Consider the following 22,609-nt stretch of genomic DNA (forward strand, 5'->3'; position numbering starts at 1 on the left):
CAAACAAGCTAAGGAACTCACGAATGTCCTCCAATTTGAATTACTCTAAAATTTCTCCTTTTGGTAATATTTTGCTTCAGAGGAAGTCGAATGTCCTATATTAAAAATATAAAAAAATATAAAGCAAAGTATCAAAATTCTACCAAAATAATTACCAAAGCATACTAAGAATAAGGTAAAATATATAATATGAAATCTACTCAGTGATCGATCGAATAGAGCTAGCTTACAAGAGGAGGCCCGATAAGCTTCGAAGTTATCCCCAATGACTGATTTTTTTCATTGTTTGGAAGGTTTCACCTTCTCTATCGGGGCTCCTTTTGCCTCTATTTTCCCCATTACTGTTGTCGCTACAGATGCTCCTATTAGGGTGATTCCTCCCATTGGGAAGAGAAGACAGGAGTACCCAGTCCTGTTTTTGGAGGTTCAGTGGTTGGCTTCAGTCGGATAATAAGGGCTCTTCTTTTGAGTTGACTTTGAAAGGGTGTCTTATTTTTTTAAATTTACAAGAAACAACAAATAAACGCTTTAATTGCCTTTTGTTTGCTCACTGTCAAATTCTCTCTTTGTGAAACACAAACCTAGGAAACTTTTGGCGCCGACCGTAGCCTTTGGCTTGGGTGCGGAGGCATCCACCACTCATTCCTTCCTTCCTTCCTTCCTTCCTTTCCTATCTCTTCTCTGTCTCCCCTAAGTTTTTCTCAGTTTCTCTCTCCTTTGCCCTCTCCCCCTTTTCCTCCCCACTCATCTCCTATGCTTCTTTCCCCTCCCTGCATCCCTCCTCATTTTCCTTCCCCTTTTCTAGTTTTCTCCCTTCCTTTTTGATTCTTAGTTCTCCTCTGAGTTTAATCTTAGTTTTCCTTGAGCCAAGTCTCAATTATCTGGAGCTTCATACCCGTTATCCGATGTTTATCGCCTGCTTTTATTGCTTTATGTCTTTTAATTTTCCTTTCTCCCTCTTGCTTAGCTGTGATATTCCATCCCCAACCCACCAGGTGCTCGGATCGATGAGCTCTGATCAGAAAATGGATATCAGATCCACTTCCCTCCTTCACTTCCCCTCCCCAACCTACAGGATATATCCCTATCGAGGCCTAGTGTTATGTGGCCTTTGCCACAGTAAGGATATTTTACATATCCCCTTAGCCTCACGTTCTACCCATAAGATACATTGTTTGTATATATTTGCAGGGATTCGTGAAGGGGACTTGGATCTGATATCTACTTTTTCAGTTCGGAGTTTGTTATGAGGATGTGACGGCCGCGGCGATCTGGTTTATGTTGCTTGAGATTAGGATTTTCTGTTGTTTGTTTTTTCAACCTTTAGACCTAAGCTTATATGAGCCTTCCGCTGTATTTTGGGTCGCGGCTCTCATTTTGCTTGGACCTTTTTACTTTATCTATTGTTATTTACCTAGCTCTCATTTTGCTTGGACCTTTCTACTATGTTCAGAAACAGGCCGAGTACAAGAAAATAGTGTCATTTGGAACACCTGTTATTACCGAACTACAATCTTTAATACTATCCATTTCATGAGAAAAATGTGGGAGTGGGGTAGAAGATTGCACCAAGAAGTTAATTTTGATAACATAAACTGTCCAATGTCATAGCATTTCACGTCTACATACAACCACTTGGAATTTACGCAGTAACAACCGGTTCACGTAGAAACCTATACTCAGTCCAGACTTAATCCCAAACATCAAAGGTTTAGCAAAAGTTTACAGAGCGTAAGCCACACAGTAGTTATAGTTTGGCTACGATCATAGTGTTTCATAGCTTCCTTATGAGGAGAAACATCCTCTGGTCAAGTTCAAAGTTCTTGAATTGTGAGGCTTCCCCCTTCAGCATCATCAAAAGCCCACCAAATGAAGCATTTACCTCCCTGAAGCCAAAAGACAAAACCCAATAAAAAAAGGTTCTCGATTATATGATATAAACTATTGGAGCAATTGATTGTCGTAGGATTGGCATCATAGTTGTAGGAGATATAATGCCTTGTAAGCGGACTTTATCAATTTCAAGTGACCTTATAGTGGTATACCAATTCCTTATGCCAACGGTTTATCTTTTCATTGTCTTAGTCACGGACAAATAAATAAATAGCACCACTGTTAGATCCTAAGAAGTGATTTATTTTTAATACTTACGCTTTTGGATCACGTTTAGAACCCTCTGAAATCTTAAAAAGCTTCCCTTGCATGACATACTCATATTCGTCAGCCAATGTCTTGCGATTGCCCTGCAGAAAAGGTAAAACTTTTTTGGTTAGGCATAATCTGGCTAAATAATTTCGTAAAACTGAACTGCAGATACAGCTACAACTGAGAACAAAGATCAAGAAAAGCATAGAACACAGTCATCCTTAGGAATCATCTACTTTCTTCTCGTTGTCGATTCATTATTGTTAAAGATGTGACCTTCAAAGCTATCATATATACACCTCATAATATAATCAAATCCAAGCAGATACTATCACCAACTTTAAGTGACAGGAGCCCCGCCATTTTTTTTTTTTTGAGTTCAAGAATAATTTTATTTGAAGGCAAGAAGTATATAAACCTAAAAGCACAAAAATAAAATTTAAGAAAGAATAAAAGCTTTCCAATAAATAACAATCTCAAGATGTGGCGGCAATCTGTAACTTTTAAGGTTCCAATGACCTATAAGTAAAAACCCACCTACATAAGATGTGGTGGCAATCTGTAACAAACCAATCCATTCACTGAGAATTTTCCCCTAGCAAAAAGGGGTGTCAATCACTGCAGTAATCTATATTTCCATCCATCTGAAAACAGTACTTAGGAGGAACCATGGAAAGACTGGATGTGCTATTAAACTATATTATACTCAAACCACGCCAATAAAAACATCGAACAGACTTCTCATAAACATCCCACACAAAAGGCCTTCTTAAAATATGAACCCCATTGAAATTCAAGGTATATCAAAAGAAAGGAAAGCATACTTCCATCTCTATTTCATTCCTCAACTCTTTTTAGTTGGCACATCAAGGGAAAAACACTTCGTGTTTGAAAAACCGAAGATACTAATGATTTGTACTTTGGATCATAGTAGAGAGTGGCTAGTGGACTGACTCTAGGCAAGTATCTATACAGCGAAAATGCCATTGCAAAAACCAAAAGTTGTAACCGCAAATGTAACTTGCTTTGAATTATCCCGTATCAGTAAAACAAAAGTGTTTCCATATAATATAAGGTCATGGGCCCCCACATCTGCAGCCAATCAATTTGACTTGGATGCTCCAATTCTATCACTGTATCATAGATAACTATTCACGTATTGGGCCTAGTGAACACACATGCTCGCATGTCGTGTTGCCCCATGTGTTTGGCTTAAGTCAGACCAGAAGTGAGGAACGGAAACATTAAAAGTAAAAAAAAAAACCCCATAAAATCAAACATGCCAGTCAGTTTATTACAAGCTTATACAAATTTCAGAAGTTCAACCCCATCACAGGTCACAAAAAGCTTAAATCCGTACTTCATGTGAAGGTCCAATCAAAACCATGCATCACTATCAATGTAATTCAGGCTTCAAGTTCCTGTTCAAGTTATTCAAGAGAAATTTGCTTCATTCCAGAGGTACACGAAGGGATAGACAAGGACCAGTTTAACAAACTGAGCCGACAAGAAATGTGTAACCAAAACCTCAGGGTGTCATGGACCATGTGGGGCTTTGGTGATAAAATGTGACTAATGAACAGATACCACTCTGATTTACAATAACACAAAACTTACTAGCTAGGTAATATCATCACCATCAGCCAAAAGTGCCTAAGCGAATCGTATTTTCTGCAAACTCATAAGACAATAGAACATCTGGCACAAATGATATACAGTGCAACATGTGCATAACTAACTTAAATTCTAACCTTCGTTTTTATAAACAACTTACGTTCAACTTCCAAGTGGCCTTTGTTAATTACTAATTACTTATTACAAAGACTTCGGCATTTCTCAAAACGTCAAAAGGATCAGGACTCCCCCTTCAGAAACCGCCTAATAGACTAACCATGAAATCAAAGGCAAGATACCCATGACTCATAGAAACTGCTAGGGACCCCAAAAAACCCAATTGAAAATATATTTTATATATGTAGTATCTAATTTATAATCCTAAATAAACCACAAAATGAAATTCCAAGAAAAAAGTTAAGGGTTCCAGAAAACCCAGTTCTGCCATTTGTGTTAAAATCACTGATAACTCTCAAGTTAATAACCCAAGTTGTAAATTCACTTACTTTCACTATACACTGGCACATGCTTTGATACATGTCACATTTTTCCAATACAGAATTACAGATACAGTAAAAAAAACAAAAAGGAAACCATCAATATCTAAGCAACAAAGTGAAAAACAGAAGTTCGAGTAAGTAGAAGCTTTAAATTTTACCTGAGTGAAATAGCCAGTATCAGGAGTTCCATCCAAATTGATTGTGGAAGTTAAAGCCATTGAGAATTTCTCACCTTCTCTCATCGGATACACCTCTGAATTCACATCCAGGTGCATGAACATCTCGCAAGTCTCACTCTTTGCTTCTACTCGAGTAACTTTCAAAGCGCAAAATATCAGCAAAAAATTAACAAAAAATTAAAGATTTCTTGAAAAGGGTTTATGTAATTTGGAATAAGGAATTCGAAAAGATGGATGGGATTACCTTTATCGAACTTTTTGCCATCTGGGTTCAATCGCAGAATCTGAAATATGTCCTCGAACAAACGATCAACCATCCTTGCCGATCTGAACGCCGGGTGCTGTTTCGCTACAGAACGATGGTGTTTCGAGTAGTGGGTCGACTACGGAGCTTGCTAGCTTGCTGGAGACTGGCTTATAAAGTGAGTCGCTGAGAGAGTTGGAATGAAGAATATGCGGACCGCAACGGGAGCTACCATCTCCTACCTTGATCCGTTGAACGGTCCTGATATCCCAAAAAATTCTAAACGTAAAATTAAATTTACTAAATAATTTTAAAATAACGAAAATTAAAATGATATAATTTTATTTTTTAGGATTTGTGAATTTTTTATTTGGTTAACATAAAAGAACAATAAAGTTTGAATACATAATTTATTATTTTTAAACTCTCACTTATAAAAATTAGAAAATAATACTTATTACATGGAATTTAAACTTGAGCATTGAAAGTCCCAAATTTCAAGTTTTTTTTTTTCCACCCAAAAATTTTAATTTCTATATTTATAAATCCAAATAAGGAAATTAGTGCATGTTAATTCATAAATTCTGATTTTTGTTAAAATTCCAAGTTTATCTATCTCATCCAAACTTACAGTAAAAGTAATTCTCAATTTATTACCTTAAAGTATTGTGGTTTTCAAACTTTTATATATCAAGTTTTTTCATCGTACTCTCATACTTAAACTTACGTTTTTTTTTTAATAGACTTATATTATCGTTAGATTGACATGTGACATGGCTCCCACTTGGACTGTGCATCCACGTGTACATTAAAAAAATTAATAAACTAATTTAGGCCACATGGCTAAAAAATCTATTTTTTTTTCTAAACTTTTAAAATAAGGTAACTCTCAGTTTACTACTCTAAAATTTTTTGGTTTTCAACTTTTTATACATCAAGTTTTTTTTTCAACTTAGTTTGGTACCTAAAGTCATAATTTTGATACATTTTCATACATTTGTTAAGTTTTTTGTCAGAACATCCGTTTATTAATAACGTGGCGCCCACATAAACAATGATTGGACACCATGTGTCAATCCATCCCACGTGAATATTTAAAAAATTAATAATTTTTTTTAAAAACATTCTGGGTTTTCGGATCTCGTCCCTAGTGGGGACTACCGAGTTGAAAATGGCGAAGATCAAATCATGGCAGCTTTTGAGCTCCATCGTCACCAGAAGCCTCTAGCAGCATCTCCGCCCACTCATGTAGAACTTTAACATGTTATGCCCTTCGTTTAACAGCAAGGGTGAATTGTTGCCATCGCCACCGTCCAACGCCCAAAAGACTGAAGTTCTTGAAAATCACGCCCGTCTCCACATGCGATCTCGGCACCGAGGGGGTTTGGGGTCGGCAGAGGGTTTAGGATCGGAATCAGAGGGAGTAGCATTTTCAATAATTGCAGGGGTATCGAGGGGCGATTTCTACTGGATTTGGAAGGGTAAGTCTTTGAACTCGGTAGATGGAGAGTCCGAATCGGGAATGGAGTTAGGATTCGGGTCGGGCAGGGAGGGATCAATGGATGGAGTTGGGTCGGGTTGGGAGGTGGCGGTGAGGGAAGGACGGGTGCGCGTGGGGAAAGGAGTGAGGAGTCGTCGTCGCCAGCATCGTCGATTTTGTTGGCGTCGTCGTCGAAGCCTTCGAATTGGGAGTTGGTGAGGACGGATGAAGGAGAGAATGAAGGGTTAGAGAAGAGGAAGAGGAAGAGGAAGATGAAGAAGGAGAGCAGGGATAAGAGGTGCGTGTAATAGAGTGACGCCATCACCATTCCTGCCACAGAGAGATCATTCATGCTCTTGAGGGCAATGATTAAGGGATACTTGCTCTAGAAGTACCATATTTTAGTAAAGTATGTGTCTTAATCTATTTAGCACAATACATTGAATCAGATATTGCATTTTTCATGAAGAATAATACCAACATATGAGTTTTAGAATGAAATAAAGTTTATTTATTGATGTCTCAAGAACATTAAAGATTTACACTTCTATTCTAATGAAGCCACAAAATTCATGGTCTTATTAGGCAAGCAAGATTTGAATCTCTCAAATTGCTTACAAAAAGGACTTGTATTTACATATGGAAATAAATTGATCCTACAACGACCAACGAAGCAAACATTTGTTGATACATCTTCAACGTCTTCACTTCACAAGTTCAAGGATTGTGTCGACAGCCATTTGCTTGATGATAAGTTGGTTTATTATAAATTTATAATCAGGGGAGGCATCGGTCAAAGGGAGCATCTAAGAGTACGCGACATTGGCCACATGAGCAAAATATTTTTTGTTTCCTTTAGACCATCCATTCATCTCATGAGAAGTTTTAGCGAGACAGTTAATCGAAGATATGTGGGCATTCAAATGGGAGTGTTATGAAAGTAGTATGAATGCACATTGAAAATGCAGTATGGATGAAGATTCCAAAAGATGATTAAAGTTTACTATTCACTTGATGACTTTGGTTCCCATTATTATATTAAAATAACCTATAGGATGGTTTGTTAGGTCTTAACTTTTACCTATAAAAGATTGAAGAATAAAGGAAAGAAGTGAGTTGAGAAACATACGGAGGAAATGAAAGTAAAGAGGAAAGGAAGAGAGAAAAGAAACAAGAGATAGAAAGAAAGGAAAGAAAGAAGAGGGATGCAAAAGAAAATACCAATGAACCGATGCTAGAGAGAAGAGATAAAATAGTGAGGGTTATTTTATACTCCTATTATTTCAGATAATGCAAGAAAGTACTACTGCTGCCCCTAGAATGTACGCATACGTGTTGAACCTCGTAAATATTGTCTCTTATTTATTTTATTCCACTGCACATACAATCTCAATTTCACAACAAAGACCAACTTAAAATGATTTTTTGTTCTTAGTTTTCATTTTGTGTGCCTTTTCTATTACATTTCTTCTACATGTCTTCCCCCATCCTTCCTTCAATCTTCTATTTTCCACACTTCTCTCATGTCTCTCTCTTTTGTCTCTAACACAAAACTACAAACTAAAACTTGCAGGTTTCTGCTCCGTCTTTGTAAACTATTTAACGCAAGTTCATTTGTATCAATCCTTGATACCTCTTGCCTGAATTTTTTTCTTATTTTTGGAATTGTAGGGTCTAAATTCTTACAATTTCATATAGTTGTGGGGCTGAATTTTTGGTCAATGTAATAGTAGATTGCATCCTTCAAACCAAAGGAAATAGATAATTGAGCCTTAATACATGAGTTATTAAATAATAGAGTTTTACATCGAAGATATAGCAAAATAATATACAATTTATATGTGGAACTCTATTCTCCAACACGTCTCCTCATAGGTGAACCCATATAGGGTCACTCGAGAAATCAATCCCCACACCGAGAACAAATCACTTCATTATGTCAGAACCAACACCTCTTTTCAAGAGCTCGGTCATCATTCATTTACTAAAGCCAACACAACTTTTTGAAGGCCTAACTTTTTGAAAATCTAGCTTAAAAAAGCAAACTTGAAACTAATAAATTGGGCCTAGGACGTGTTGGAATAATAACTTATTATGATACAATGATAAACACTTTAGGCCTAGAGCCACCACCAATATCAATAACATTGGTCTTCAACTTAACCATATTAAGTTTTATAATAACAAATCTGGATGTTTAGACTGTGAATCGAAGTCAATGCTAAAAGTGACCATAAATGAGACTATTTTATACCTTGTCCTTGACCACACTAATTTACCATGTTAATAAACAAACTCATGTTTGTCAAAGCTCAATTCTAAATCACACACGTTCAAGCAAAAGAATCTAACCTCCCTATGTTTCCGCCCCTAATGTGGAATATACAGATACTTTTTCGGAATCTCAACCAACAAGATCCTTCCACGTGGCAAGAAGCCAACCAATTTAGAAAATAAATTGAATATTAAGAAAAGGTGAGAAAAACAAGGAAGAACGTATTGTGTTGGAGTATTTTGGACCTCAAACTTTTGTCTGGTTGATGTTCACACACCTTCGAAGCCTCCCAGATTCTCACACCTTAACTTGCACCAGAACGCCATCTTTGTTCATCATCAAGTTTTCCCTCTCTTCATAACTCCTGAATCTTTGGCTATATTTCTGATCAAAATCTCCCGTTTTCTCGGAAAACCCATCACCAGATTCTTGGCATTTCCCTGAATCCAGCTGCAAAGATTGGTTTTTGGGAAGAGTTCTGATCTGGGTGTTCCAAAAAAGGTGGTTTGAGTTTTTGAGAGAGAGTGAGATATGATGGTGGGGGCTGCTCTGCCTGTGATGGGTTCGTCGGTGGTGGACTCGCACACTAGCCCTTGCCTGTGTTTGGATGCGCTGCCGACTACGGCGATGAATCTCAAGGGCGGGGGAGAAATGGTTTTGCAGAGGAATTCAATGGCCAAGAAGCATGTGGTGAAACCAGGCTCCTTGGAGTTGGGCAGTTCGTTCATTGATTCCGGCCACGACAGGCGATTTTCGATGAAAGCTGTTCGTGGTATTGGCAGTAGGAGTACGAGGAAGCGAAAGAACCGGGGTTTTGTAATTGTTAATGAGCTTGCAGGGCAATACGAAGACAGTTTTGAGGATGTTAAAATGGTGAGAAACTTGCCTCCTATTGATAATTTTGATCTACTTGCGTAGGAGGATCTTTTATATGTTCAACTCTCTTACATAACATGATGTAGTTTGTTGGTGTTTTGGTAGTTGATTTTGTGATACTTATTTTAGAAATTTGCGCTTGGCTATGCTTATAGAAGAATTACGGCTTCATTTTTGGTCCGTTTCGCAGTTTGAAAATCTATGTAGATTGGTTAGTTTCTAGAGTCCATTTGATGTGGGAAGATGACCGTAATGTGTTACCGTTGGTGCTCACAGACGGAGCATCTTATTGTAACGTAGCTGACTGTAATTTCCCTGCCTGCAGCAATTACTCAACTATTTTACGTACAAGGCTGTGAGGACTGTTATGAACCAGCTGTACGAGATGAACCCAACACAATATAGGTGGTTGTACGAGTAAGTCATCGATCAGGCCGCTTTCGTAATATGGATTTGACCTCATATTTTAACAACTTTGTTGTTTTATCTAACTCCTGCTTCCATTTTCTTTGGGACAGTTTTGTTGTAACTCACAAGCCTGGAGACGGGAAGCGGTTCCTCCGCACCCTGGGGAAGGTACTCTATAAAATCTTGTGTTCTGTGGTTGCTTAAAACTCAACAAACTCAAAAGAGGGACGACATTTGTTTTGTTTCGATTATAATTGTATTAGACGCTGAACAGACAGAGTTCCACTGAACCATTCCTTTCGCAACTCATTTGCGTAGCTGAAATCACTTTCCGGAAACCTGACAATCTAAAGCACAAGACTCACCTTCACACCAATATTTTCTGTCCCTTTGATGTTTTACATACAAATTTACACAAATGACGGAAATACAAGGTGTGCTGATTGACAGGAGAGGCATGAACTTGCTGAGAGAGTAATGGTGACACGGCTTCACCTCTATGGTAAATGGATCAAGGTAAGCAATTTCATGCATTTTTCTTGAGCAAGCAAAGCATATATATGGCACGGAAGATCTTGAACAATGTGAGAAGTATTTTTCTTGGACGCACTTTGATGCAGAAATGCGATCATGCCGCAATATATCAAGGAATCGCAGACGAGAACTTGGAGTTGATGCGTGAACGGCTTACTGAGACTGTGATATGGCCCTCCGATGACAACACGGAGAAGATTGGCTGACGGGGGATTGTGGCTTTCATCGTGCATGGTTGAGCTTGAGCCTTGTTTGTTGTTCCTAGTCTAGTCTAGGTATATTATTTGGCACCAAGTCCAACTAATAAGTTGGCGAATATCTGTAAATTGTATATAATGTATGAATTTGATCAAATATCCTCCTCACCCTCCGTCACTACTTGGCCTAACTTCAAGAGCTTCAGGCCCTTTGGTTGCGATTGAATCCATTGTCGTTTTAGCTTCTGTTACAGTGGAAGGGAAACGAATCCTTGATTTCGCGACGGATAGGGAATGGTTTCTCTGAGGGCTTTGTGCGCCATGCCCGTCTGAACAGATCGCACATCGTCGAAACCGAGCATATGGAGGGAGGGGGATCCAATTTTCTAAGCAAAGATTTGACTTGCCATACTAAAAGTAATTTTAACTGGTTTTCCAAACCTTATCGATTAAAAACCAAAGACCTTATTACGGTCACCAAAGATTTTAAAATCCTCATTTAAAATCCTAATTGACTACCTTCGGATTTTAAAGTGTATTAAATCCTAATTTGACTACACCCCCTTAGATAACTTTCATTAATTAAAAAATTAATATATGAAATACAAAGCTCAGAGGTAATTCAAATACAAGCATAACTTAAAAATAAGTACAACAGAAAAGCCCAAAAAGAGTAAGCACACAACAATAAAAACCCCTAGATTTGAAAGACTGCAGACTCGGTCACATCAGCTGTGCGGCTATCGCCGATCTGCGACCACCTCCAAGAAGAAGAACCTATGAACAAATAAAAGCATTTTAACAACCATCAACACTAATTCAAATATTTAGATGAATAATTTCGAGAAGAAATTTAAAATCCTCTAATTCAAATCCAAATAATATAGTTGAAAATGCGTACAAAGAAAGAGAGAGGATGTCCGCATGGGAAAGAAAAATACTGTTTATATCGAAACGCACAAACTTGAAATCTAAACCGATGTAGAAAATGCATCATTTGGTCGTATACGAGCTCACCCAAATCCTCATTTATTTGCAAGACATTTCTGTTTTCCGGCAGTCAACAATATCGGATTTTGGTTTTCACAAATGGTGGCGAAATGAATCAGGCGATTTCAGTACTAGTTCCCATAGGGCTTTCTCAATTCGGAAGCAGCCTGATAGGAGCATATTCATGCGACTTAATTAGCTTGTGCTCGTGCATTTATGTTGTGTTTACTTAGTTATTTTAGTGTTTAAGGCCACTTTTGTGTATTTTCAGATTATAAGGCCAAAGTGTGCAAGAAGATGCAAATTGGAGTCTTTTGGAGTGAAAGAGGAATGAACGAGTTGAAGACTTGAAGAAACGATGAATTCCTACTCCAACGATGAATTCCTACCAAAACGAGAATTCCTACTCAAACAAGGTTTCCTAATTGAAGTAGGAAAGTTAACCCTAGGTTTCCCGTTTTGGTAACCTTTCCTAAACTTAAACGTCCGTATTTTCTAGCCACTTTGAAGGCCTTGTAAGCACTTTAGGACACAAAACCAAGGCCCTAGCCCAATTACACAACCTTGTCATGCCTTAACCCTAATTCCCTTCCCTTGCCGTGCAAGGGAGGGGCACTTTTGTCCAATGTTGTGCAATTAAACCCTATTTCCCTTTCCTAACCTAACCCTAGCTGCACCCTTTAATTATTCCCTCTTTAATTTCTGATTTTATTTCCTAAATTCTAGCAGCCTTTAGGTGAATTTTAGTTAATAAAAATAAACTAGGGTTTAAATTTCTAAAACCCTAGGGTTTCCACCAATTAGCCGCACCTTAGGGACCTCTTATTATTTCTTTTCATTTTTTTCAGCCACCAAAGATATATCAGCCGCACCCTAGGTTTAACCATGGATTCATTCACAAAACCATAGCAGCCGCACCTTTTTCCTAACCTTGGGGGGATTATTCATTCACTTCTCAACCTGCCACATTCATCATTCACCCTAAAAAACAAAAGATTGACTCTTGCCGCAGCACCATAAGCCATTCATTGATATTTTAATCAGCCATTCATCCTAATTATTCTTCTAAGCCGTGGCCCCCCCCATTTATTTTTGACCCTAATAAACCAAAAAGAAATCCCAGCCGCAGCCACCATATATTATTATTCTTCTAAGCCGTGCCTTCACCACTCATTCCAGCTTTTTCCCTGCAATCCGCAGCAACCACATCAATTCCAGCATTCCATCATCCTTGCCGCAGCCACCATATCCCTTCCACACCTCCATACACCTCCCTACTACCTTGCCGCACCACCACCCTCCCCTAAACCCATCTACAACCCAAAATAACATCCAGAAATTCCCTAAACCATCTCTGCCGCAGCAAGGAAAGGAGAAAGAGGAGCTTGGACGCGCAGAAATTCAAGTGGATTCGTTGTGCGTTCTAGGTGTAATCAATCTTTTGTTCGTTATGTTTAAACTCAATTTTATTTCTCTTTCTGTGAACATGAGAGGCTAAATCCCTAATTAGCTAGGGGTGATTCGAAACTATGTTTATGCTTGTAATATGATTTGATTACCTTTGGTTGGAATTTCATGTATTGTGGATTCAATTTGTTTAACTGCTTAATTGATAACTTATTTGTGTATGTTTATTGAGAGTGCACGCTTAATTTTCATGCATGAATATGACGTTAGAATATAAGTGAATTTCACCTAATAGTTATGAACTTATATTTACAAGTAGTGGATGTTGCTTATAAACAATCGCGTTAAATGAATTCCTGGCAAGAGTATCATGCTTTTCATAGTTACAATTGCCTTGTCGATGCTTATGATTTCCAAAGAACGTAATGATTCTAACTTGTATCTTTATCATGCTGTTCATATAGAGAACTTGTTAGGAATAATTTGGTTGCGATGCATATTCATCCAATTCAATGATTCTAGGGAAATCTGAAGGTTAATTTAAGCGGATCTAATTAACTTGGAGTGTCGAGTTTCATAATTCATCGAAAGACCAATTGAAAATCAAATTGTATGCAAGTGTGACATGTGTGAAGAAGAACCTTCTAGCTAGCATTCCATCCATATTTTCATCCAATTCATATTTACATTCTGCCTTTAAATTACAATCTGTGCATTTAGTTTAATTTCGTCAAAACCTCAATACCCCTTTACTTTAGTGTCCAATTTAGTTAGAAAGTGTCTTAGTTTGTGTTTATAAGTGTTTTGCATTCTTTGAGTCTTTTGATTTGTTTAAGTGTTTTATTGTTTAGTTTGCATTCTTTGAGTCTAGTTTAGTGTTTTTAACGTTTGTCTTACATTTTTGAGTCAGTTTCCAAATGATTTAGTAATCCCTCCTAATCCCCGGTCTAGAACGATCCCTACTTGCATATTTACTACAATTGTCAAAAGAGGGTTTTAATTTGTGTGCTTATTTAGTTCGCATCACAGCCAAAGTAAATCTTGTACAACACAATCAGCCCTGCCTCAATCACAGTGGCATCGGAGCATCCTTTGCCCGATACTCCTCAACACAAAGCTTCCACGAGGCCTTTGATGCAACAACATGCCACAATTATTCTGGTCACTTTATACATTTGGAAATAAAAGATTGCCGATGTATACATGTTTACAAATCTGACATGATACCACAGCATTGTACACGCAATGTGATGTGAGTCAGACGGTACACTAAGTTTACATAACTACAACTACATTGATCATATGATACAAGGTATTAAGGACTGGTTTGGTATTGCTGTGCTTTGAAAAAAAGCTGCTTCTGCTGTGCTGTAAGAATAAGCAGCTGTGAAATAAAGCAGCAGATTGTTTGGTAAACTTTTTTTTTAAAAAGTGCTTTTGAAAAAAAAAAAAAAAGCAATATTAGGGTGTTTGGTAAACTTTTATGTAAAACAGATGTGAAAAAAAACTGGTTTTTCAAAGCTAGGTTTTGCAACTTCTTGTTTTTGGCTTTTTTTAATCCAAAACTGTGAAAAAAAGTTGAAGCTGAGTGTTTACCAAACACAAAAACAGCTCCCAGCTTTTTTTGATACCAGCTTTTTTCATAATCACCTCAGTACCAAACCAAGTATAAAAGGGGTTCAAAAGAAACAAAAATGGAATAGGCAACCTGGTCAGTACCCTTAAAATCATATAGCTTCCGGACCACTGACTGGAAAGATAGTAATGTGTTGCACCTATGACGAAAAATAATGATGTAAGCACAAACTTGGCTAATTACAAACTCCATGTCGTCATAAGCTTTTCTCGAGGTCACATTTGGTGAGAAAAAAAATGGCCATGGCAACAATCAGGAGTGCAAGTGAGAAAAAAAAATGAGTCTACTTAGTGCCATGAAAAAAAAAAACACTAAACGAGATGATAGTTTGACAGACGGAGGGGTCAAAAGCGTAGCAATTTGTAACTTTAAGAGTGGTTTTTCCTAAATATTATAAGGACCAAATTGTTATAGGCGCCGAACCCCCCAGATGTCTTTAACCCAGATGCCCTCTCCCACACTTGCTGCACTGTGAGGTCGAGTTGGCGGAGCTGGAGTGCTCCAGCTGGTTTTGATATATATGAGTTTCTTTTTCGGCTTAAGGGGCAGAATGGGGAGGCAAAGTTAGGAAGAGAAGTTTTGCTGGAATACCACTACTATTCTATTATTTTTCCCGTACAATTAACCTCACTTTCACTTTATATAGGAATAGTTTTGAATTAAAACAAGAGTCATACTAAAATTTCTCATTTTCAAAGTTATGGTAAATTGGTTAATGCTTACTATCAACCAAAAATGAAGTCATTGTTTGAAGCTTACCATGTGGTTGCAAGCCACAACGGACGTTGAATGTACAATGAGGTCAAAACTAGTGCAACTTCATCATTACTTACTCTTGTTCTTTGCCAGTGGTTTGAGGGTAGGAAAATCATGTTGAGCAATCACCAAAGGTTGTAAATTGCCCAAGCGCTGTTCTTACTCGAAGCTGTGCCACAATGAATCAGATAAGATTCAACTGATTATTAAATAAGATGGATAAATAACAAATTTGAGATATCTTAACAACCTTCACATCTAGGCAAGGATCATTGACCATGCTCTTTACTTGAGAAACTACGCCAGCATTGTGTAGTTTTACAAGCCAACTTAAAGCACCAGGACTTGATGGAAAAGTAAGATTCACAATGGCCCAGACAGAAGCTGTACGTAATTGGTTTTCATTACTCTGCAAAAACTCGAGAATAAAATATTGTGTCCCGCTGTCAGCTTGTGGAATGAGTTGATGCATAACTGCTTCCTTCTGAAATTCATTCCCACTTGCAACATTGCTAAGCACATACATTCCCTATATGACAATGACTTAAAACCCTATTATAAAGTAAAATAATATAATAGAAACAACAAGATCAACGATAAAGAAAGGAGTCAAAAGCTTCAACGCCTACTACTTCTGCATATTTAGATCTTGTTACTGTAGAATTTCCAGAGAGACCGGCTGAGGGCCCCACTTCCAACAACACCGACACTGCCCCTAACTTGGTAATTACCACCTGCCCAATCCGTCAAGTGTGGGGTTTTATATCAAAAGGCCTCGATTTTAGTTCGAGTGGGGTAATCTTATTTAAACCCTTCTTTCTTTTTCCCTCTGGCAGATGTGGGATAGCCAACACGCCCCTACATGTGGGACATCCACACATAGGCAACCACATGGAGCCAAGTCAGGACTCACCCAACACGTGGGGCCAAGGGGGACCCACCCATCACTGCGCAAGGCCAAAGAGGACCCAGCCAATCACGTGACAGTACGGGCCCACCCCCTGGCTCTGATACCATGTAAAATTTTCAGAGAGACGGGTCGAGGGCCCCACTTCCAACAACACCGATACTGTCCCCAATTTGGTAATTACCACCTGTCCAATCCGTCAGGTGTGAGGTTTTATCACAAAAGGCCTCGATTTTAGTTAGAATCGAGTAATCTTATTTAAACTATTCTTTCTTCTTCCCTTTGGCAAATGTGGTGTAGCCAACAATTACTTTAATCAAGAGAAGGTAAACACTGGTATTCTAATAACCCCATTAGGCCATCACAGGATTCACTTCTAAACTGGGTACTTGACTTATAAGCATAAAATCTTTTGCACAGTTAGAGTCAATATTAAAGATGGAGATGATTTCACGTTAACTAAGGCTTGCTTTCTGACTCAAGGAAAGCAACTCAATGGCCCACTAATTGCAAGACCCGGAACTAGAAAACATCTTTTATGAATAAACCTTCAACAACAACATGGTATTCCAAATTATCCTCGGTTAAACAAACCAATCAATAATACTATGGGATAAGTAAGTTCAGTTTTTGCATAATATACTGATACACCAAATGCACGTTTGAAGAAATTTCCAGTTATGCAGAATAAACTTGCAATCTAGGGATGAAATATCTGAATTTAGAACTGGCATGAATTCACAACATTATTAGACTGATAAACCAAACGCATATTTCAGAAATTTACAGTTATGCACATTATAAACAAACTGGCAATAAGGAATGAAGTATCAGAATTTAGACTGCATGTCACCAAGGTACCTATAACATGGCTACTTAATGTCATCAATCCAAAGAAAGACATCTAACCTGTATCCAAATTTCATCTTTTGAAACATTCTGCAACTGCCTCCCAACAGCATCTAATATCATGCCATTTTCAGCAAAGACAAGATCAATGGACTTCACACATCCATCAACAAGATTCCGAATAAGTGCAAGAGCCTGCTGTTGGACAAAAGGTTCGGGGTCTGCAAGGTGCAAATACATTTAATTTTAAGCGAACATATAAAGAAAAATTATTAAAGGAAAAATTCTAAACTGCCACCGACAAATCATCACATTACCACAGATGACACTTGCTAATGAAGAAGCCGTAAACTCCATGAAGATCTCTTGTTTACAGGCATTGTCAGCAAGGAACATCAGGTTCCTTAATGCCCATAAAGCATTTAACCTCACAGTTGAATCCATTGATCTTGATAACTGAACAAGCTGTTTCATGCCTCCACACTGTACAAATAATGACTTACGCATGGTAAAATCAACAACTATGTTGCCAATCGCGCTGAGAGCTGCAACCTGAAACGAAGAGAAGTCATAAGGTAATTTTAGAAACCATTTGCATTGATGCAACTGCATAATGCATATCTGTATTTCAATCAAACGTAAATTCTTGGGAATAATACGGGACTAGACTCATCTGACATAGAAACGGGTTTATTAGTGATAAGCAAAGCATATACCTGGACAGATGTAGAAGGGTCATCCAATAGCTGAACCAAGGGAGGGACAATCATTTCATTCATAAAATTACCTGCACAAAAATTCTGAATGACAATTTCTTAGAAACACCTATGCGTGTAATAAAATTTTAAATATTATTGACCTAGAACACATTGCAAACCTTGATTGACCGAGAGACACATCTTAACAAATGCAAGCTGCCGTACGTACTTCAGAACTATCATGAGTTAGGGCATCAGATACCAATTTCAACGCCTATATTGAGGAAAAATATCAGAAGTTACAAACTGGCTGGATTTTCAACAAACAATCAGTTCTACAGCTTAGTAAGACATAAGACAAGGAAGAGAAATGAGGTCATGATGATTTGCTCACAGAAACCACTGTTATTGGGGAAAAGGGGATTTTTTTACAACTTCTATTTTTGGTTTTAAGTTTTTATTTTTATTTTTATGAAGGAGATGTGGGCATATGAGAGAAAATATGGGAAAACAAACAATGATGGAAAAAATTAGCATTCTTAGCAAAACCGTAATAGCTAACCCAGGCACAAGTTAATGTATTATATGAAGCAACAGACCTGCAACGACAGAAATCTAGACCTGCAGCTCTCCAACTTTGAGCATAGATCAGCCAGTGCCAGCAATATTCCTTCCAAGCGTTTGGGATGCAACGGACTCTTTTGCAAGTGGTTGTAAAGTTTATCAATAGCATTTGCCTCAAATGCTAGTTTCTGTAGATCCAGTTTTTCTGAAATTAAACTAGAAAATGCAGAGGGAGCTTCATCTCCAACTTGACCAGGATCATCATGAAGTTCAAGCAAGAGATGCACCAACTTGGTTTTGATGCCTATATCTTGCAAATAGCAACAAGAGGAGTTCCTTATAACAATCAAGCACATAGAGGCCAATAATTTGGTACGGGTATACCTATCCTTTGTCAATTCAATTACAGAACTCAAAGCTCTTCCATTTTCAGATCCCACAAACTCTAAAACAGCTTCAACATTGTTTTTCATAATTGTGGCTAGAGACTCTAAACTATTATCTCTCTGATTTAGAGAACCTTCAAGAAGGCTAATTAGCTTCTTAACAACCCCAGCATGACACAGTGCCTTCTGTTCAGCGGTATTCTCACAAGAATGTATGATTATACTTGCACCAAGTCCAGTAACATTTTCATTCTCACTATGCAATAACGAAAGAAGAAACTCCATGTTTTTCTCTTGAAGGAAATCACACTTTGGAGCCAGTTTTGAATGATAAATCATTCTTAAGGAACGTGCACCAGCATCGACAACGTACAATAAAAATAAAACCATCGAATGGCATTTAAAATGACCTTGGAAGAAAAGGTACGCATGGAAGCAGGGCATATTAGAAACAAGGGCCAATTCTGCAATTAGAGTAAAATCAGAGTACTTAGTGACACATTAACTAACTGAAACAGAATAGATGAACAATGTCAATATCGTCCATATACATTAATTCAGTAAAGAAGGGAAGGACAAGATTTCCTTCTCTCATATCCACTCCAATGCCCCACCCCACTAGGTTAGAGAGAATTATTCATAGGGAAAAGATGTGAGATAGGGGAATACAGAGAGATTCATAAACAGCAGACAATTTGAAAATGGAATGTCTGGTGGTGTCAGTCTAGTGGCTCTATCTTTCATAATTTGTACAGTTATACACATTATTATTTGTGAACTTTATTGAGCATCAGGCATTCAAAAAACGCAGCAATGACACCTTGACATGGATAAACTATAATTCTAGATTGTGGATTCCACAATTCTCTCTATTACCAATGTTTTGATCCAACTTCAAATCAAAACTGCCAAATCAGGAGAATTGTTTATATAGGATTTTTCATATGGGAGTCACTTCTATAATCCTAATCATTTACAATTATGGCTTGTTTTTCTATCTTACATAGAGAAACATAAACCCATACCCTTTTTTTTTTTATATCATTAATACCATTTCATTATAAATACCTTTTTGGAGCTTTATGAATTATAAACAAATGTCCTTTGCTATAGAAAAAAAATGAAAAGAAGGTTTTTTATTCAGTTCGCTATGGTCGCTCAAAGCTCTTTAGTTGCTTTTGCTAAGTTTTCTTAATAAAACAAAGGCCCTTGAGATCATCCTTTGGGCATATGCTTACAATCTGGTAGCAAATGGAATATATCAAGTTCTTATAGTAGTGGTTGACATAGCTCAGGTTAGTGAAAATCGCCTGTAGTTCTTGTACAACTAAAAAATCCTAGTATCAATTAGGTGGGTTTTGGATTGAGGAGATATTAATGAGTCTGCATGTATTAAAATATGGGTGAATGGTCTTAAGCACAACAGCTACAAGCCCCTTGCCAGAATAAATGTGGATCCGACACCCCATTACTAACGTGGTATATCAAATACATGAATACACACAATCATTTAATCCACTTTTAAAAACCTGAATTGTTTGAGTACATTTTTATGGAGTATAAACAAAGATTTCCTATCAGGACTAAAACCTTCAAATATAGAAGTGATTAATTATAAAACCGTATTGGGACCAGAACTTTCGAACACAAAAAGCATTCACTAAAAGACCTAATTAAGCTAGAACTTTCAAATATGAAAACCATTTAAAAAATTATTTCTATAAACTAAAACACCTGACTTAAAACCCAAGAAAGGACAACTAAGATGTTTACAACTTCAATCACATTTAGGTTCAACAGAATAGTTTAAATATTTGTGCATTAGATTAAACCCGGAATAAAGACCTGTATCTCTTACACTAAAGAGTCAATTCAAGAACTGATTTAATCCCAGGCCTATGAGACATAAACTTCAAATCCATACAAACTTGTCAACTTCCACTTTCACACATTTGCTACATATATCTCAAAAATGCCAAATCTGGAAAATGGCAAATTGGCACTTATTAGCAAGTAGACCCGATACTCTTCCCCGGTTGGAGCAAAGCTTGCTCTTAAGTTTTGAAAGGTTTCAAAAACAAATTCCAGGTTTCTTACTTCCCATAGTTGGTTAATCTTGCAAATGAAAGCATCATAAGATCCTAAGATAAATTCCTACAAATAGTCCATCGATTCAAACTGGAATCCTGAATAACCTAGCCATGGCATAGACGCATGACCCAGAACCCATAGGCATACCCTAGGTGCATTTAACACGGGCAAAGCATGTTGCATTGATATTTGTTGTAGTACAACTTAACCGTGGCACCAACTAAAAATGGTATGTCTTTGATTGTATAGTGAACTTCCATCATAGTGAAGATAATTCTCCATAAGCCGAAAATCTTTGATCACTCAATAGCTTATAAACTACTAAACATAGTTTGAAGATAAAATGCAGTTAGTTTAAAGGAAGTGATTTCCGCACACTCATTATCTCCCCCCGCAACCCATGCTTATTTCTGGCCTCCGGACTGAACAAATTAAAGAAGAATCAAGGGACAATAAAAAAACATGAGTGTGCATTAGGAGAAGATGGGTGTGCCGAAATCACTCCCCTTAGCTTAACCACAATTCTAGTTTTGGTAAACCAAGTTCCCCATTTTTCATACCTGCGTTTCTTGTAATTTTTATTTTGGCCTAAATTATAAACTTCACAAGCGAAACCGACCTTTTGCACAAAAGACAGACTTGAGCAAGTAATACAACAAAAAGGCAATTGAGATCACATCCAGTGGTAGCAGAAACGCATCAAGTTCCTATCTTCTTTTTGGTCCGTATCGATCTCCCATCTTTTAAAATGAGTAATTCACATCACATTTCTTATAATCTGAAGCAACAAAGCAACAATTCATTTTCTTTTCCGCATTTTCTCCGCAACCAAAATCAAATAAACGTTCTCATCCAGCTAAAACTAGCAGAAAACCGAGCAAGAATTCGATTAATTTGACATATTCGATCAAACACTTGTTCCCAAAAGTAAAATTCAACAAACGAAAGCAATTATACCTTAGCATCAGGATGCGATAGAAGCAAGAGGAGGTTAGGAAACACGCCGGCATCGAAGCCGCAAGCGAAGCTTCCGATGGCGGCGGCCGACTGAACAAGGAGATTGTTGTCATGATGAGCCTGGGGCTGGGCTCTAGCGGCGAGGATGGCGGCGACGGGTGGGACCAGGCCGAGCTTGATTGAGGAGAGCTTCTTGGTGCGGTTGCCGATGATGCGGTTCTTGAGCTCTCTGAGTGACTTGAGCTGGACGTCGGAGTCGGGTGAGGTCAGCCGGGTCATGAGGTCCGAGTGGGCCCCACTTGTTGAAGAGGCGGAGGCGGAGAGTGAGGCTGAGGCTGCGGTGGGCATCCCCGTCGTCGTCTCGCTGGAGAAGCCGAATGGCGTGACATGCAATGGCCACCGCGCTCTACGGAAGAGCGAGCTATAGCCTCCTCTGGAGAGGGAGAGAAATTCGGGAGAAAACTGGAGAGAGAGAGAGAGAGAGAAATTGTCCCCTCAGTAAACATTTGGGTTTAATTTTGGAAAGGTTTTTTTTTAGCCAAAATGATTATTAAGATTTGCATAACACATTACTTTCATTATTGAGATTGAAAATTAATAGAAATAGACCTTACGATTGTCTAGGATCCATTATTTTGGTCTTTCCGTTTAAAACTCCGTTAAGTATCTCAAAGCTCTTGGCTGAAAGTTTGGGTAATTTTCAAAGCATTGTAACTCAATCGTTTTTTAACCAAATTTGACACATAATATATCAAAATGAAGATATGAAAGTGTAGAAGACGATTATACCTATTTGGAAGACCAATGGTTGCCGGAGTTGGCCGGAAAATAGCCTGAAAAGTGACTAGTTCGCTGGAAAACTGAAAACTCATCGGAATCTGGGTAAATTTTAAACATTCATAACTTCTTCAATACT

At 37.9% G+C, this 22,609-nt stretch overlaps 2 protein-coding genes and 1 pseudogene across 3 annotated transcripts; 1 reads left to right on the top strand and 2 right to left on the bottom strand.

Moving 5' to 3' along the window:
* Window positions 1-1,563: 1,563 nt before the first annotated feature.
* Window positions 1,564-4,921, bottom strand: LOC137743422 (DNA-directed RNA polymerases II and V subunit 8A). The gene is made up of 4 exons (XM_068483310.2): window positions 4,683-4,921; window positions 4,418-4,575; window positions 2,152-2,243; window positions 1,564-1,886 (listed from the first exon to the last, which is right to left on the bottom strand). Exons 1-4 carry the CDS (start codon window positions 4,753-4,755, stop codon window positions 1,775-1,777), a joined length of 435 nt encoding a protein of 144 aa, XP_068339411.1. The 5' UTR covers window positions 4,756-4,921; the 3' UTR covers window positions 1,564-1,774.
* A 3,712-nt stretch (window positions 4,922-8,633) lies between these two features.
* LOC137743421 (chaperonin-like RbcX protein 2, chloroplastic) lies at window positions 8,634-10,609 on the top strand. The gene is made up of 5 exons (XM_068483309.2): window positions 8,634-9,310; window positions 9,639-9,730; window positions 9,832-9,889; window positions 10,172-10,237; window positions 10,342-10,609. The coding sequence occupies exons 1-5, from the start codon at window positions 8,969-8,971 to the stop codon at window positions 10,459-10,461; spliced, it is 678 nt and encodes a 225-aa protein (XP_068339410.1). The 5' UTR covers window positions 8,634-8,968; the 3' UTR covers window positions 10,462-10,609.
* A 407-nt stretch (window positions 10,610-11,016) lies between these two features.
* Window positions 11,017-22,189, bottom strand: LOC137743423 (uncharacterized; annotated as a pseudogene). Its single transcript, XR_015953387.1, has 12 exons — window positions 21,694-22,189; window positions 18,295-19,014; window positions 17,875-17,969; window positions 17,714-17,797; window positions 17,315-17,549; window positions 17,058-17,218; window positions 15,492-15,770; window positions 15,245-15,410; window positions 14,569-14,624; window positions 13,880-14,138; window positions 11,354-11,609; window positions 11,017-11,229 (listed from the first exon to the last, which is right to left on the bottom strand). The product of XR_015953387.1 is annotated as an uncharacterized LOC137743423 (transcript).
* Between the last annotated feature and the right edge of the window lie 420 nt (window positions 22,190-22,609).

The sequence above is a fragment of the Pyrus communis genome, chromosome 11 (assembly GCF_041283825.1).
Source record: "Pyrus communis isolate YQ-2024b chromosome 11, ASM4128382v1, whole genome shotgun sequence".
In the NCBI taxonomy this organism is placed as follows: domain Eukaryota; kingdom Viridiplantae; phylum Streptophyta; class Magnoliopsida; order Rosales; family Rosaceae; genus Pyrus; species Pyrus communis.

Excerpts from the sequence above, each read along its gene's own strand:
- LOC137743421 (XM_068483309.2), top strand. The coding sequence starts at position 8,969 with ATGATGGTGGGGGCTGCTCTGCCTGTGATGGGTTCGTCGGTGGTGGAC. Across the intron at positions 9,731-9,831 it reads CAATATAGGTGGTTGTACGA|TTTTGTTGTAACTCACAAGC; the intron begins GTAAGTCATCGA and ends TCTTTGGGACAG. Across the intron at positions 10,238-10,341 it reads TCTATGGTAAATGGATCAAG|AAATGCGATCATGCCGCAAT; the intron begins GTAAGCAATTTC and ends ACTTTGATGCAG.
- LOC137743422 (XM_068483310.2), bottom strand. The coding sequence starts at position 4,755 with ATGGTTGATCGTTTGTTCGAGGACATATTTCAGATTCTGCGATTGAAC. Across the intron at positions 2,244-4,417 it reads ATACTGGCTATTTCACTCAG|GGCAATCGCAAGACATTGGC; the intron begins GTAAAATTTAAA and ends CCTTTTCTGCAG. Across the intron at positions 1,887-2,151 it reads TCTAAACGTGATCCAAAAGC|GGAGGTAAATGCTTCATTTG; the intron begins GTAAGTATTAAA and ends TTTTGGCTTCAG.